Source organism: Triturus cristatus, chromosome 9 (assembly GCF_964204655.1).
Source record: "Triturus cristatus chromosome 9, aTriCri1.1, whole genome shotgun sequence".
In the NCBI taxonomy this organism is placed as follows: domain Eukaryota; kingdom Metazoa; phylum Chordata; class Amphibia; order Caudata; family Salamandridae; genus Triturus; species Triturus cristatus.
This window is the reverse complement of record NC_140592.1, coordinates 1,033,495,907-1,033,513,803: the sequence shown is the minus strand read 5'-3', so window position 1 is coordinate 1,033,513,803 and position 17,897 is coordinate 1,033,495,907. Positions and strand designations below refer to the sequence as shown.

General features: G+C 46.0%; 1 protein-coding gene across 1 annotated transcript in view; it reads right to left on the bottom strand.

The window, feature by feature from the left end:
- The window catches only part of HGSNAT (heparan-alpha-glucosaminide N-acetyltransferase), a 507,378-nt gene that overhangs the window by 236,287 nt on the left and 253,194 nt on the right, over window positions 1-17,897 (bottom strand). Inside the window, exon 10 of the mRNA XM_085626788.1 lies at window positions 1,342-1,502. Coding sequence (XP_085482914.1) covers window positions 1,342-1,502 — 161 coding nt within the window. The remainder of the gene's footprint in view (window positions 1-1,341; window positions 1,503-17,897) is intronic.

Here is a 17,897-nt window from a genome sequence, read left to right as displayed (position 1 = left end):
TGTGGTATGGTATGTGTCAGGGGTTTGCAACAGAAATTCTAGCTGCAAAACAGTAAGAAGTTACCAATGCCTCAAAGAAGGGGCTAATTAATTTGCAAAGGAGAAGAGGTCCCTTTCGGACCCTTCCTCTTTGGGAAATGGACTGCCAGCCTCAGGAGGAGTAGGCAGTCATCCAGCTGACCACTGCCTGTTCTGGATGTTTTTCTAAATGGATTTTTTTAAAATTTAATCAGCACAGGATCCTCTGGGGAGACGGACTGCTTTGTAAAAACGTAACATTTTTCCTTTGGAAATGCAAATACAGGGATGGTGGTATGCCGTTGCTTGTTGGCCGCCATCCCTATGTTTGTAGCCAACCACAGAGGTTTGCAAATTGTCACCTGCCTAATTAATATTCATTGGGCAGGTCATTTTGTGACGACCCCCCACGTGCGACCGAATAGTGATTTTGCAAATCAACCTAATGGTAGATATGGGTTGCAAAAAGTCAGTGAACAATTTTTTACCAATTTCATAGTATTAGTCTGGTATCCAAGGTGTAGGATATTGAATGTGTGGGAGTATGAGCCACCTAGAATATAGGCTTAAGAATAATGAAGTCAAACTAAGATAGAAAGTTCCATTGGCCATTTAGGGCACAAGAGTACTGCACGCTATTTACACTTTCTTAGATGATTACAGATTACTCTCTCTACTCATTCATTTGTTCAGTTTTATAGGTTATTGTACAGTGTCTCACAAACCCAGCCCCATTTCTCTGATCCAAAGATGTTTCCTTTTTTTTATTTTTTATTTGTAGGCCAGGGTAGACAATGCAGAGCTACATGTACTTGGACAACAAGGGAGGGATAGAGCTGAAGCAAGGATCCTGCAAAATTCATTGCTGGCGAGCTTTTGTGCAGCCATGTTTTTCGGTGCTGCTGTGGTACTGCGGTCTGGGACAATACTGCAGTGTGCTGAAGCCGGTGGGGTATTGGGTCTGTCCATCAGTTGTTACAATACAGCCAAGGAGGCAGGTGCCTACTGTTGGTAGTTTACTGTTTCTTTCTAGTTGACTATGCTTCAAAAATATTTTTGGGGAGTGAGGGTTGAAGTCTGGGGAGAGAAAAATGCCTTATTTTCAAAAACTGATGGGCAATAACAGTGATTAAATTTCTGCTGCCTCTTTGTGACATTTACCCGCGGCTCAGTTCTTAATAGCGTGAACGCGTAAATAACAGCTGTTTTGCAGACATTATTTATTAGCACAATAAAAGAAATCAGAGCTGTAGTGGATGAAGTTTGGTTCGAGATTACCACAAAAAGGCCAACCATGACATAAAAAGAAAGATATTAACTTACATGGTCCAAGGCAATAATTTGGATTTATAATTAGAACTCCAATAATGAATAGTTGAAAACTCCGCCATATAATTTTGCGCAAAAGCTTCCCTTTAGAACAACCCTTTTCCAGCAGAGAATTCAGGGATAGAGGAATTGAGGTCCCCATGATGAACACAAACCTAAAATATCAAACAAAGCTTGTTGAGTGCTGCAGTTATGAACAATTTTCTGTCACAAAGTAGTTTTATTTGGAAAGTAACAGACTAAGCATTGCATACCAAAGTTGAATAATGAGCAGGTTTACTTTTTATAACTGCACTGTCTGGCTTACATGTGACGATCTGCACAGATTTGACGCGGACCAGAGACAATTGGTGCAACTTCATCATGGCTTTACTCACAAATACATGTACTTTTTTCAACTGCTTTAATCCACGTTTTAAACTGCCTGCTAGTTATAGTGATCAATTGCAGAATATTGGTCTATCTCTTTGCACCTTTCAATGCCAATAAGATAAGACGCTCTTCATTGTAAATCAGGCGCTTCAAATCTGTGTCTACTATTAATTTCAATGCAAAAGGGTTGGGTTTCTTTTTTAAAGAAAGCAAGAAAGAAAACGACGTTTGACCCAAACCCTAAGAGAACAGGAAATGTAAACTTTAAGGTCGCATGAGGACAAACAATTATCTAACACAACATTGAATGGGTCTGCAACATTTTCATTGACTCTAAACACAAGTTTTGTTCTAATAATAAATACACATTTACCCTTTATACTATATAGTACTGCACATATAGGGGGAAACTACAAAATACATCACAAAGAAACTGATCATGATTGCAATACTCATGAGCAATGTTCCCTCTAATTTTTCTTTCTTATGTGCGGCAATAGGATGTTTTTTTTTTTTTTTGCAGAGTTTTATATAGCGCAAACTTGACCCGAATCCAATCAGGTATCAGAGCGCTTTACATAGCACCAGTTACGTTACATGAGGACACATTCATTTTTTGTTAGTCACGGGGAGATTAAGTGATTTGCCCAGAATCACAGGATGTTCAGCGTCATTACCGAGACTCGAACCCAGTTCCCCAGGTCCGAGGTCGAGCGCCCTAGCCGTTAGGCCAACTCCTCTCGCCTGTTGGTGTGCACACTTGTCTTGCTTGTGGGCATAACTGAGTGATAAGATGTGCTTGTTTCTTGCCCTCTGTTTGTGCCTTCTCTGCTCACTTCTTGCCCTATGTTTGTGCCTTCTATGTTCGTTTCTTGCCCTCTTTTTGCCCTTTCTGCCCATTTCTTGCCCCGTTTCTGACTTCAGAGTTTGTTTCTTGCCCTCTGTTTGTGTCTTCCCTGCTCATTTCTTGCTCTCTTTTTGTTTTTTTTGCTCGTTTCTTGCCCTCTTTTTACCTTTTCTGTTCGCTTCTTGCCCTTTGTTTCTGCCTTCTCTGCTAATTTCTTACCCTCTTTTTGCCTTTTCTGCTCGCTTCTTGCTCTCGGTTTTGCTTTTTTCTGCTCATCTCTTGCCCTCTTCCTGCTGTTTCCCTCCTCCCACCACCCAGCGCCCCTTCCTCCCCCCAAGACACCTTCCCAGGTGGAGTTCAGAAACAAACTCTAGACTTGGCTTTCTGACGGAAGCCTTGCATCCCAGCACCCAGATATCCTTAGGGATGACAGAGCTGCATACTACAAATGCTGATTGATTGATTCAAATAAAGAAACTTTAAAAAAGGTTATGATTGTTTGAAAAATTTTGATTTACAAAGTTTCTAATGGAGGTGAGTGGGAGAACTTTGTTAACTGGCTTGTGGGCAAAGGCCTATTGTTTGGGAAGTCCGCTGCCAGTCCTTGCTTTCTGGCTCACGTTCCAAAGTACATGACGTTTTGTTTTTATAATCAGGTAAGTAATATTACGAAATAATTCCCTAAATGCCTGATGACCTTTTAAGTACTTAGTGCCTGGGCAAGTATTTTCAGTGGCCACTTAGAGTGCACTCTCTGCTAAGCCTAAAATGTTTGCCCTATTTGTTCATCTTTTGCTTTGTCATGTGTATTCTGTTGGCAATAACCTGTTGCACTAATAAAAGATATGAAAAGGGCACTCACTTGTTCCTAATCTGTCCGGGACCCACAAACCCTAGATCTGGCCCTGCTGCTGTGTCTGTAATTGCTGCCTAAGTGTCAACGCCACATACTGCAGTGCTCCTGGCAGTTTAGAGAAGTGCTGCTTGGAATGAAAAACTAACATATTGAGCAGTTTGAGGCAGGAGACACAAATGTGAATCGCAGCATGCAGTAGGGAGCATTTTAGGAGTCACTGCAGATGTAACTGACTAACAAGAACAGCTGAAGGTGCTGTACTGTATGAAACCAGCTTAGAAACAGTAAAAGCACATGTCAAGCCACAGCCGAAGCCAGTGACGCCACACAGTGCAAAAAAAAGAGAAGAACTGGAGAAATCAAGAGGTGGCCTGGTGGGAGGCAGTGATGTAAGGTGCATCACGCTGGTGAAGAGCGTTTAACAAGTAACTGCAGAGGTGAATGGCCAGCAAAAACAGCAGAGGCTGCTGAACTGAGACCAACAAGCATACCGACTGATAAGGCCTCAGACAAGCACGTGTGATGCCACAGCCAGACAGAGAAGGAGAAAAGAAAAGGTGGAGGAGACAGAGGTCTGTGGACTTGGCAAACGGGAATCGGGCTGCAGAGAAAGCTCTGGGAATTCTCTCCTGCTGTTTAATCAGTGGCGGACGGTGACATTTGAAAGTGGTGGGGCGTAAAATGTTTGTCATACTTCAGCATAGCGAGCGAGCGTAGCGAGCGAGCCCGAACAACCTACGGGGGATTCGGGGGGTTTCTCCCCCCGAGAAAATTTTGAAAAAAGAGTGGAAAAATGGTGCATTTTCAAGCAAATTTGAGAAAGCAGAATGGTTAATAAAAAGACTCGGTGTGTAAGTGTTTTGAAAAGTATGAAAGACTGCATGGATTTGAGCTTGCTACTGGCAATGTTTGTTTTAATATAAGGGAAATCAACAGTAAAAAGCAGCCCAGCAGACCATAAAACAGGCCCACAAACAGCCAAGAAAACGGCCCAAACACTTTCCTGGCAGATCAGCCCGTTGGGCACTGCCTGATTGCCCTACTGGCCAGTCCAACCTTGTGTATTACAGCTCTGACTACCTGTTCTTTTGCCTCCTTCATCAGCGCCTGCAGGCCACACTTCATCAGCCATGCAACTCCCAGCCTATCATCCAAGGAAACCTCATCTGACACTCCTGGACAGACAAGGGTCAAGAATTGTTATATAATGCAAATTACTCAAGGTCGATCTATCCCCAATCTGGGTGGACGTACAAGGCCAACCAAAAAGGAAATGGATTCCAGTTCAACCCACGTTAAAATGAACTCCACCTGTGCTGCTGCAAAGTAGACTTTTCTATGCATCAGTTGGTACATTTAATCTGTCTACTGATGGCTAAACTGAGATGTTCTTGGGTGGTTGAGGGCCATCCTGGATGTTTCTGTGGACAGGCTGGGATTCTCTGGGAACTCTTCATGGCCAAGGTTACCCATGATCTCCTTCTCCACCGCCTTTCGACCACAGGCATCCATGACAAGTCCCTCCATTGGATCTATTTGAATGCCTCTCTCCACTCTCAAGCTGTTGATTGCCCCTCCCCTCTCTCAATCTGAATTCTGCCTCTAGAGAAAGTAAATTGATCTGCTTGGTCAGGATTGGATCTTTGTCAGCAAAGAGCTATGTTTAAAACATTTTTGAAAACCATGTGGCTTGCTTCAGAAGGAATAGTGAGGGAAAGAGGATGCCACCGAGAAGAGCCCTACACAAGAAAGACGCATCAGCTTTTTGCTTTCGCCTAAATCAGGTGTGGAGCGAAGCCTTCGAGATGCAGAGTGAAGGGAACCACTGGGAGAGCAGGGAGGGCTTGAGTTGTGAAGAGTGGTGTGGACAAAGGGAAGATCTTGAAATCAATATTCTCTCACAACCATCCCAAGTTAATTCCCTCATCACATTAAAAAAAAATCGGAAACATTTCCTTTTTTTCAACACCATGTTCTGGTTCACGTCTTAATTTTCCATTGTTATCCAATCATGTTTTCCTTCCACATCCAATTTTCGGCCAAATTGTATTTCTTTGTCGCAGTCTGCTTTTGTGTGAGAAATCTTACTTTTACTCTGCTGCGCCGCATTCCATTTTTTTCTCAACCACGTTGTTTCTATCTAGATTATTCTGTACCTCTCCATATAGCTCTAGCTGCCTCTGAAATATTATACCTATCCCTGAAACCTATTCTGAAAACCTTTCTGTGCCTAATTAAACAGCAGGTGAGCAAAAAGTATTGTCTGCGCCCATACAACCATCCCTTGATTCACAGAGGGCGCATCTCCTTGCTTCTAAAAGCATGAATGGAACTTAATTTGGGCCGCCGCGGGAACACAGTGATTGATTCCTTTACATGCAAGCAACAGAACTAACGATGGGGAATAAAACTAGAGCGAATATGCAGGCACAATTTCCCAATGACACTGTCAGTCAGCCACCTTGAATGACTATCTTTTGTAAACTAATAGTAGCGGTGTGTGTGACACAACCAGGGCCAGAAGCACACAGTTTCTGAAAAAATAGCATAACAAATCACAATATATTAAAATTGGTGTTGACTGTACAAAATTCAGATGTGAAAAATAAAGAAATGGCTTCTTTGTGCTTAAACAGCGATTTTACTAACACAATTACCCGCAGAGAAAAGTCGTGAAACCACTCATGATGACAACAGAAGGGTTAGAATCAAATCAATCCCAAACATGCAAAAACAGGAAAGTACAGCGTGCACAGCGGATAAAGGTGCGCAGAGACCAATAAAGTTAAAAACTCTTTAAAGATACAGCCTCAACATGTATCCAACAAGTCCCATCAGTTAGGAGTGGGCTTTCCAGAACAAATGAAGAAGATAGAGAAATCTGTACTGTGGAAAAACAGTAAACTCTAATTGCTGCTCTTTTAGCTAGGCTTTTGCTTCCACCTCCCTTGACAAAGGAGCAATATGCACTATGTTGTACAGCTAGCTGCAACGTTGTGCTCCGTAGCTGAATTGCTTGGGAGTTCTACAATCTCAAGCAAGCCATTCTAAGAGACAGTCAAGGGGAGAAGAGGGGGTGTCGCGCGGGGGAGGGGGCCGGCCGGGTGAGGGAGTTTTAAAATAAAATCAATCAATCCTACCTGACCAGGTCTGCGCAGCCGGCCTCGGGTCCGTTCTGGCGCCAACAGGAACAGCCGCATCACTGCTGGGAGGTAGCAAGCCCCTCTCAGCCAATCCTGGCGCTGTAGCAGCACCAGGATTGACTTAGAGCAGGCCAGGGCAGTGTTACGCTTTGCCCGCCTGCCCATTAGGAGACCGAGGTTCGCTCTCCTAATGGGCATGCGCCAGCCTGAGCAGGCACCAGTGCGCATGACTGGGCACGGTGCAAAAATTCGCCACCATGCGCACTCATGCGCACTTGTGCTTGTGCTGCTGCCTGCCCCTGACAATCATGACTGTCAGTCAACATGACGCCAGACCGCCCACCCCCTTCAGACTCTGAAGGGGGTGGGCGGTCCGACGTCTGACTCATGCTGACTGACAGTCATGATTGTCAATTCTCCCTCGGAGCCGCTGCGGGCTGCGGCTGAACTTAAATAAAACGATAGTTTACGGTGCGGGCGCGGGCGGGGGGGCAACGCACCGCCACTGTGTTTAATGACAGCTTTGCAGGTATTTATACATCCCCCATTAGCATTTTTAAAGACGAAAAACACGTCTTTAGAAATGCATTTGGAAGCGCAGCAGCATCACCATCAGCCGCACTTCAGAGGCTCCTGTGAAGTATTTGCTGAATGCAGTGGAATCCTTTGTAGTGCGTGCTGATTGTAGGTGTCTGCGCGGAGGAAAACCTAGGTGTGCGCGCCCGCTCAGGCGCACAGTTTAGAGGGAGCCATGCTCATGATTGGGAAGAATTGAGAAACTTGTGAATACCACACTTTGAAAGAGGAGCCATAGTAGCTTCTGTGAACAGTGACATACCTTAAACGTAAGCATTCTACGTCAGGCTACTACAAATAATGCTGTCCTTCTGTGCCCATGATCTAAACGTTTGACATAGTGCATGCTTCCCCATCATGATCAAGGAGCAATCAACACATTAACTAAGTTCACTTTGCACTAGTATTTTGTGATTACAAATTCTAGAACTTTTCTGTGTCTAATGGTCATAAAATGTTTTTATGTAGCTAAGGCCCATATGTACAAAGGCATTTAGCATTTTCTATTAGTGTGAGTCTGTTTGGAAATGCACAATGTCATGTTGGTATGCTCAAAAGGCATTTTTGGTAGTGCAATTTGCAATTTCCATCATGTAGAAATCGCGTTTTGGGAATTCCTAAACAGGAAATCGCAAATTCGTATTTCCAAATAGAGAATCACTAACACTATGTACAAAGGATTTCCTATTTGTGAATAGTCGCAAAATGGCCATTTAGGAAATGCAATTACCATCAATGTGTATCAGGTGGCAACCAGGTGCAAACTATAAAAAGTCACCCAAAATGCATCTGGCTCTTTCAGAATGGCAGCTCTGTATGTCTTGGGGGGTTGGATGAGGATTTTGGCTGGTAGGTAGAGAAGGAAGAGACGACAGGAGAGGATATGTAGGGTGAAGATCGCCCTGTTTGAACCGACTGAAGAGGAGATAATTGAGATGTACAGACTAAGTAGTGAAGTAATTCTGGATTTATTTGCTGAGTTACAACTTCTGCTCCAGATCCCAACAGTCAGAAGCAATACAACCCCACTGCATGTGCAGGTACTGTGTTGTCTACACCTTTTAGCTTCTGGAAGTTACAAGGGAGTCATAGCAGTGGCAGGGGGAGTGTCACAAAGTGTTTTTCTAGGTTTTCCACAGGTTTCTGGACAACATTTTTTTTTTTTTTTTTTATCTGTTTTTATTGATTTCGTAAACATAGTTGCAAACTTACAGCTCACTGGCATATGCATTCCGTAGTCGGAAATCTTAGTGTCAATAGCATTACACATCGCACATGCTAGGGATACGGTCAAATAACAGCTCATCGACTGATAGCTCTGTCCAATGCCTCAGGACCCCTGTCACAGTTCAAGCCTTAAACAGTACGATGCACAACCCACCATTCCTCTGCATTAGTCCATCAAATTGCCCCAGTAAGTCTCTCAACCAAATCCGCAACTATTTCCAACAAATGGTAATAGAACAACAACCCCATGGAAAACCTAAACCACCTCGAACCTAGACCAGCTCCGTTGTACATAGCCCTGTGCCTGCCACCCGTCCGCCCCCTGTCCCTCACGTTAATGTGCTGTGGCTCAGCCGTGACTCGCAGTCTCGTATCTAAGCGCGTGTTCTCATGATACCTAACCTAGATGCATAGCATGCGTGGAACACCACAAAATCATTCCGGCAGGCCCCCTGGCACCCGCCTCGGAGTCGTCTCCCCACTCGCTGTCCCACCCTCTCCATCCACCTCCTCAACACGTCTGAGTGCCCGGAGTAACTCCTCCCACTGTGTGGCTATGGGCGTCTTCCGCAGCCCTAATGTCTCCTCCCGTCTGAAAGCAGTCCCCTCTGCCCCGGCCCATGCAGCAAGCGAGCACCTCCATGCCCGCGGGTGAGGTGGGTCCTGCGCCTTCCACCTCTTAGTTATAAGGCGCTTTGCAACCGCGAATCCCAGATCTAGGAATCGAGACGTCACCTTAGTTGCCGGGGATCTGCGAAAGTGGTGCAGCAGATGGACCACCCAGTCAAAAGGTATGTCACGGTGTGTAATAGCGCGCAGGGAGTCGTGGACCGCGTTCCAGTAGGACTGTAGTTTATAACAGCCCCACAACATGTGAATGAGATCAGCCCCCATCTCCGCGCACCTAGGACATTTTGCGTCAGTACAGCGAAAGTAGCTATTCAGAGCCGCAGGGGTGAGATACGCTCTGTGGAGTACAAACAGTTGTATCTGCCGAAGGCGCATATTTATAGGGATACGCACCGGGCTTTTCAGTATACGGACCCACTCTTTGTCTGTCAGCTGTCTCCCTAAGTCCATTTCCCACTTGCCTTTAAGCGGTTCCAGGGCAAACGCCGTATGCGTCCGTAATGACGCTGCAAACCAATGAATCAGTCGCCGGCCTCTCCCCATAACGTGCAGATACTGTATGGTAAGGTGTTGACTGGGCTCTGCAGTCATATCTCCCCATCTGGCAACCAGGGTCCTAACTATGGAATGATAAGTCAGGAATTGCCCAGGCGGTAGCCCCCACTCCTCCACCAGCGAGTCACACGAAAAGAGCACCCCATCCCGGTACAAATCTCCCAGAGTCTGAATATCTACCTCTCGCCACTGCAGTAACGCACGGGAAGTGAGCGGTCCCGCCACTCTGGGGGTGCCCTCCAGCGGCAGCGCGGCGCGTATGGGGTCACATGGCGAGTGAGGAAGAGACTCCTGCGAAAGCAGCGGTACGCCACAGCCAGTAGGAGCGGGGTTGGCGCTGCAGTCCTGGCGGCCGGGTGGAAAAGCACCAGTAACTGCTCAAGTGAGTACGGCGGTAGCAGTGTTGCGGTGTCTTCCCGGCCCCTATCCGCCAGCCAGCGGGCTATCCACTGGAGTTGGGCCGCCAAGTAATAGTGTTCAAAGCAGGGTACAGCCAATCCTCCTTGGTCTGTAGGGAGATAAAGTTTCTTAAGCGACATCCTATGACGGCCATTCCCCCAGATGAAGTCTCTAAGAATTTGCGACAGTTTGGTAAAGAAAGCCGCTGGGACATATAGGGGCAGGTTAGCAAAGTAATATAAGAGTCGCGGAAGGATCTCCATTTTAGATAGTGCCACCCTGCCCGTGACCGTCAGCGGCAATGTGGTCCAGAAACGTATCTGGGATTTTATAGCCGCAAATGCCTTGCCTAGATTGCCATCCAGCAGGTCCGCCGGTCGGCGGTAGATGCGAAGCCCCAGGTATCGGAAGGTGTCTCCCCTCCACTGTACTCTGGTGCCATTCAAGATATATCCGGGATCCCGTCGCCCCTCGCCAAATGCGTAGAGACAAGATTTGCTGGCATTCACCCGTAGTCCCGAAAGGGCAGCAAATTCACACAAAATTTGGTCCAACTGAGGGGGTATATCATCAACGTCTCTAACGTACACAGGTTTCTGGACATCATGGTTAGCAATGTGAACCAATCTATTTATTTTCCAATACTCCCCAATATTTCCAACAAACCAAACTAATGTTTTACCGGGTAGCACAGTTTCCCAATGTAATTGGTTGTGTTGATGGCACACATATTGCCACATTTCTCCCCTTTGCAAATGAATTCATTTATAGAAACAGAAAAGCACACAGTTAATCAATGTACAGGTAGTGTGTGATGCCACATGTATCATGATTGACCTTGCAGCTAGCTTTCCAGGCTGCACACATGACTCCTTAATGTTCTGCCACAGTGGAATAAATAACCATCTGTCTCAGGTTGATTTTGGCGATGTATTTTTACTTGGCAAGAGAATTGCAAACTCAATTCATACGGTGTCCAATAGTGTGTGTTGTCAAATGACCTAATAGTCTATCATTTTAATTCTATTTTAGGAGACAGTGTATATGTCTTGCGCCCTTGGATCCTGACTCCATACTTGCATCCAAGAACCAGAAGTGAAAGGCAGTACAACAGGGCACATAAGACAACCAGATCAATAATTGAACGTACCTTTGGAAAACTCAAGTCTCGATTCAGATGTCTCCACAAAACTGGTGGCGCACTACTCTACAGACCAGAGACCCGTTGTAAAGTCACTGCCACATTGCCATTCTCCACAACATAGTTATGAGGAAGGGACTGTTCAAAATCAACATAGAGCCAGAATCAGACTCAGATGACGAACTATCACCACTAAAGATTCAGCAGGACTGGAAACGTGCAGCAGAGGGTCGAGCTCAATGCACAGAGATCACCAACAACAATTTCTAAGGTGAGAACGATGATCACATCTAAGAAATAGACAGCACACATGATGGTAATGTTTTGTGCATGACGGAAAGTTAACCTTTTATTTAGGTTGTAACAATTTAATTCTTCATCATCAACTGTATCCTCATAGGATTTTTGTTTAAAAAAAAAAGCAACAAAGTCTTAAAACACAAACATAACAAAGTAGTCTCATACATCTGAATGTCTACAAAAGTCACTTTTTACGGCCTCTGGTGTTGGTCACCTTCTCATTAGGACTTAGCTGTGGAGGTGGGGATATATCTGTTCCAGATATGTGTTGGGAGTGTTTGCCTGGTAAAGCATCCATCTGTCACGGATGTGGCACTGAGGCTAGAGCCATCTTCACTTTCAGGTCGTGGCAAAATGTTAGGGACAGACAGGTTATGTGTCAGTATGTTTCCTAGAGCTGTGGTCACTTAGACCAGCCACCCATGTGCAACATCTTGGAAACAGTGCCCCATGTCATTTTGAATATCGATAGTTCTCCTGGCAAGAGTTGTTGTGGCTCTGGTCAATCGAATGATGGATTTAGTGAAAGCATCACTGCAGGTGACCGGTTCGGCAGGTCACTATGTGGTGCGTAACAGCACAGTATTCATATTCCCAGACTACACCTTAGCAGTTTAAAGGATCAGTGCATCTTTTCTCAGTGTGAAACACAAGATGCACCACATGGGCCTCAAGTAAATCCTACTGTTGCCAGCTAAGCTGTGAATCACTTTGGTTCCCAAACTGTGCACCGTGGCTCCCTGGGGAGCCATCAAATCTAGCCATGGGAGCCACACACCAAGCACTTTAATGCATTTAATGTTGGAGGGTTTGTTGGCTTCAGTTAAACTAATTAGACTTAAATGTATGATGTAGATTTGTAAGTGACAAGCCTGAAGCTGGAAACATAGTGCTTGGCATGTCGAGGAAGATGACGTTCATATTTCACTGGATCCCCACGTTTCAACACTCCCAAAGTAAGTGGAAGAAACCGATTTATCTTGTTAGACTCGTTGATAGATTAGGTTTTTTCCAAATGCATTTTACAACAATGCAAGTTATCAGGAAAGTAGGAGGCCTGGGACTGGATAGAGAGTCATGACTCCTCTTCCCGAGCAGGAATGATACATTCTGGTTACAGCACACTTGAAGGCTTCCACACAGGAAGAAGAGAAGTCAAGGTGGGTTTGGCGACCTCTTGGCCCCCACGCTGAGTAAGACACGGGCAGAGACCGATGGCCTTACACGAACAGCCCCCAGTGCTTGCCTCCAACACTACCAGCAACAGAGTCATTCAGATGTCAACCACCAGCTCCAAAGGCAAGACAACAATGCTCCCGGGGTCGCTCTGCAATCAGTGGATGACTTGATATAGTCTGAGGAAACACTTGAATGCACCTCAAAACGAGCTACTATGCACACTATGGTGCTAAGGGCTCATCTGATGCCCACAAATGATTCACGCTAATGCAGCAGGCCGGCAGAGAATGGACAACACCATAAGGACCTACAGGACGGCACCACTGTTCACACCAACCCGATGACGTTAATCAATACTTGCATCTCTATACTCAGCCTACATTTCTTTTGACAATCGCTTTGTATCTACAAAATTCCCTTCTACATCGCTGCCCTCTTCTCTACTCTTTCCCTCTTTCACCTTTCCCTCCCATTATCTTTGTTACATACTCTGACCCTGCTGTTTCTCTTAATACCTCTGTCTCAACACTGTTAACCGAGGCCTCTCTCCCTCTCCCGCGCCACTCTTCTCTTGCCACAGAGGGACAAGGTCTCTGTTATTTTCAGTTCTGAAGTCATCCTTTGCTTGTGAATTATGGTTTTTGTCGCAGCCCTGGTGGGGAGTGGTTGTTGGAAATGGTCCAGTATTTGTTCAGTCTTGCTCTTGAACATTTCATTGATAGCACTGTAGAACAGAGGAATCGGGCATGGATGTAGTTGGTCCAGAGGCGACTTCCAGACAAGAACTTTGACACCAAAGGATGGCTACCTCGGGGAGCTGGGTGCCGTGGACCTCAGAACAGAAACACCACATACAATCAAGATGTAAAATGCCCCACCGTGCAACATCTAATTTTATAATGTCGAAAGTAAGTGGGATGGATTTCCCAAGAAAATGCCACCATGTACACTCATATTTCACTAGACGCAATGCTCGCATAACAATCCTCCAGGAGACACACCTCATCAAGAGTGAAGGCCAACGCCTTTAGGCAAGGTGGAGGGGCAAGCTCTACTACAAAACATGTTCTGCTTATGCAAAAAGAGTCCTTCTTTTGTTCAGAACGGGTTCTCCTTTAAACTGGTGAGTCATAAGGCAGACTTGGAGAGACGATACATGTACTGGTCTGTGCAACTGGACAGGTCCCCTCTGCACATTCTTGGCTCCCAATATGGGTCAAGCAGCACATCTTCATAGCCCAGACGACTACATGGGACACTCCATGACAGATTCGCTGGTGGTGGTAGGGGATTTCAAGTGTGTGTTTGACCCCCACATTAGATAGGTCCCATCCTCCCTTACCAGATGCATAGGCACAGTGCACTTCCACCCGCCTGGGTGCGCACTTGGAATCTTCACAATACTTGGTACCAAATGCACTGGACAAACAGAGAATTGTACCACTTCACCAATATACATGACCTTCAAATGAGAATAGATGTGTGCTTTACCTTCCACCACTTGGCAGGTATGGTTTACAACACAGAACTCCTGCCAAAGCACACTCGGATCATACCCCTCTACCAGTGTCATTATGCTGGGGCCCGTGAGCACATGCATCCCCACTTGGCACTTACAGTGCTCAGCACTAGAGGACATCCCATATCGCGGAAGCATTGGGGAAGAAATCCGGCATTACTTAGATACAAACATTGGCATGGCTTTGGACCCACTGATGAAGTGGAATGCGTTTAAGGTTTATTTTTGCAGCATTTGCATAAAGTCCTCAACAGGGGTGTGTGTCACGCTATATGACCACATAATGCAAATAGAAAGGGATTTGAGGTGCTTGGAACTCCAGGAGGTGGTGGAGAGGGAGGCCTACTGATTACTGTTGCAGACACGTCAACATCACGCCCACCTGTGCGCACAGGTGTCCCGTCGCACTTAAAAGGTACATGTAGCAAACAGACACGTGGAGGGTGACAGGACAGAGAGGCTCCTTGCAGGAATACTACGAGCGGCGAGCCATCACCAGTTGATCCCTGCCATTCGACACCCGGATACCAATTGTCCACAGAGCGGTGGACATTAATACAGTGTTTACCAATCATTGGGCCCTATACAACCCCCATAAGATGCAGACGCAGACTAACTGAAACAATACCTATGCGAAAGCCCCCTGACGCAAGTATCTCGGGAGGCCAGACCAGGGATGGAGAGACTCATAGATGAACAAGAAATAGCGCTTGCGATCAAACAGCTGATAAAGGTACGACACCGAGAGGTGAAGGCCTCCTGCTGGAATCCTATAAATGTTTACAAGCAGACCTCATAAAAAGTCTGGCATTGGTGTAGAAGTCAGCATGGGTAGCTGGAATGCTGCCCCCCTCAACCCAAGAGGCCCTCATCATTATGCCCCCTAAACGCAGGGGTGACCCATTAGACAGGGGATCGTACTGACCACTGCCACTTCTTAATCTGGACTGTAAGATTCTGGGGAAATCCTTGCAAACTGCATCCAACCACACCTATCATCCCTGGTGCATCTGGATCAAAATGGATTAGTGCCAGGCAGAAGCATATCCCCTAATAGGGGCTTGTTCCATATAATGCATGGACTATTACTCGCACTAACCAGAGCTGTTGCAGTCTCCCTAGATATGGAGAAGGCCTTTGACAATCTCTCCAGGGCGTACTTATTTGCAGTGTTGCGACGTATGGGCTTCTGTGTCAAGCTAATAGCCTGGATTAAAGTACTCTACACGAATTCCATGGAATATACACAGAGGCACCACAAGGGTGCCTGCCGTCGTTGCTCTTCACTCTCGTGATGGAGCCCCTAGTACGGAGGACACGCCTCAAAAGTACCAGACAGGGGATACAGATAGCAGCGCACAATCACACCAGTATCTCTATACGTGGACGATGTCCTACTATATTTATGTGACATCACCGCTGGATTAACTCCGACCATGGCAACACTACAGACCTTCTGAGAGGTCTCAGGCTTCTGGATCAATGTCCACAAGTCCTGTGTTTTTACACTGTAGGACCCCTGTGCCCTTTTCCGGGTGGGAGAAGCGAGTGGTGGTGCCACCTGCCCCACACACATTCATGTATTTGGGGGTACATGTCTACAAAGATTTGGAAGCACTCTGCAAGAGAAATGTTGACAGGGCAACAGAAGCCTTGCGCCACTCCTCTATGTTTTGGCAGTGGCTGCTGCTGTCCCCAAAGGGCTGTATCACCCTGGTGAAAATGATGGCCCTGCTGCGGCTGCTCTACTTGTCTCCCAATGGCGTTAAAAAGATCCGTATTCTGGGAACTTCACATATGGCTGTCCAGTTTGATATGGACAACGGGCAGGGACCGGGCAGCCCTTGATAAACTGTACCTCCCTATGGTGGATTGGGGGTGCCGGATACAGAGGCCTATTACCTGGCAGTGCAGCTTCAGGGTGTGAGTGACCTAGCTACATTTGGCCAAGAGTGACTCAGGTGGCCATCATGACAGACATCTTCAGAGACTCTCCCCGTGGTGCCTGCCTCCCTTCTTGATGCGTATGATTCGATACTGCTGGTCCAGATACCTTTGGCGCAAGTGATGCAGAGCTGCCTACTCGCCAGAACTGCCTATCTGGTACCTGTCTGGCTGTGCTAAACATAGGACACTCACCATCTAGCTGCTATGGTATAGAGTGGGACTGACCAACTTGGGACAACTGTACGAAGCTGGGACAACACTCCCATTCGCAGAGCTATGTGACACACATGCACTACCACCAAGGCAATTTAAAAAATATGCCGCCCTCAGAAGCGCAATAAACAGCACTTTGTGAGGCCCTGAAGAACAGCCCACTACAGACTCAACCCTCCACACATTCGTAACCTGGAATCCCAAAACACATAGGATCACCAATGTGTACAGAGCTATAAGAAAAGAGGGCACAACAGGACTGCCCACTTTTCGTCACCGCTGGAACCAGGATTTGCAGCCTGAACTGACTGGTCCTATATTTTGAGGTATGTTTCGAGGGTCTCCAGGAATGCACGTCTGGAGCTTCAACAATTTAATTAAGTACATTGTACATACCTGACTCCGGAGTCATTGCATCGCCTGTTTCCCACTTCCCACTACCTAACATAAAAGCCCCCAGTGCATAATCAGAACACGCTGACTTCTTTCACATGAATTGGCAATGCCCGGCGCTGCGACCCGATTGGAATGCGATATGTCCATATTTCACGCAAACTGTAGGCAGACATATCAACACACCAAAGACATGCTTACTAGAGTTGATGTCAATTCCCCCAATTGGACAGGGCAGGATCTAAGTTTGTCAACCTTGCACGAGCACTGGTGTGGCGGGCGACAGCGATGCAATGAAAGGCATCCCCTTCCCCGCCCATCTCCACTTGGAAGCTCGGACTCCGAAGTTGGGACATATGGAGAACAGAGTAGTCAGAAAACTGCATATCTGAGCAGGAGAAGTCCCACAAACTAAAGGGATGGGACACAATATTATTGGCTTTGGAACTGGGATCTGATCTCTGACCACCATAAACATGCTTCGAATCATGAATAGAACATGACTGGTATGTTCCATGGCCCCCCACCCTCACCATTTTGCCTTTTCCTGTGAGCCTAGTGCTATGTATACACTTCCACTAGGTGACATAAGACCATCTCCTCAAGACAACAATACCACATTTATCCCCGGAGATTCCAACTTGTACATCACTTACACATCTTTATATGAGAACAGCCCTGACCACAATGTAGTTCACAACTGATGCTTTCCGTAAATGTTGGTAAGCCCCGGATTAGGCGCAGCTCACCGACCATGATTGTATTGTGTTTCACCTGTGTTATAAATGTAAAACTGTTAATAAAGAGCGTTTAAAAAAAATATTTCTTTTAACATCAAGAATATGCAATATTGAGCTGTTAAACTCCACCGCACACAATGCCTGGTGTTAAAAGCTCTGCAGTACCCCAGTCTATGAGGCATTGTTTTCACACAACTGTCTAAGTCTGTATCTACTTGACTCTCTCTGCCAGTGCTGTGTTGTTATTAGGGAACTTTAACCTCTTTTAAATCATGTTTATAAGAATGTTTCTTAAGAAATTAATAGAGGTGTGGCAGCATTCACAAAATACAGGAAACAAGTTAGCAATGTCTTCAAGGTGACTTAGGTACTATTCTGTTCATGTATATTCTGCCCTACACACTCCATAAAAGTATTTTCACAATACAGATAAAATTAGTTTCTCTCTCAAGGGGCTCCAAAGATACTATATGAAATTGCTATAACAAAGTAATTACATCCTGACATCAAGCA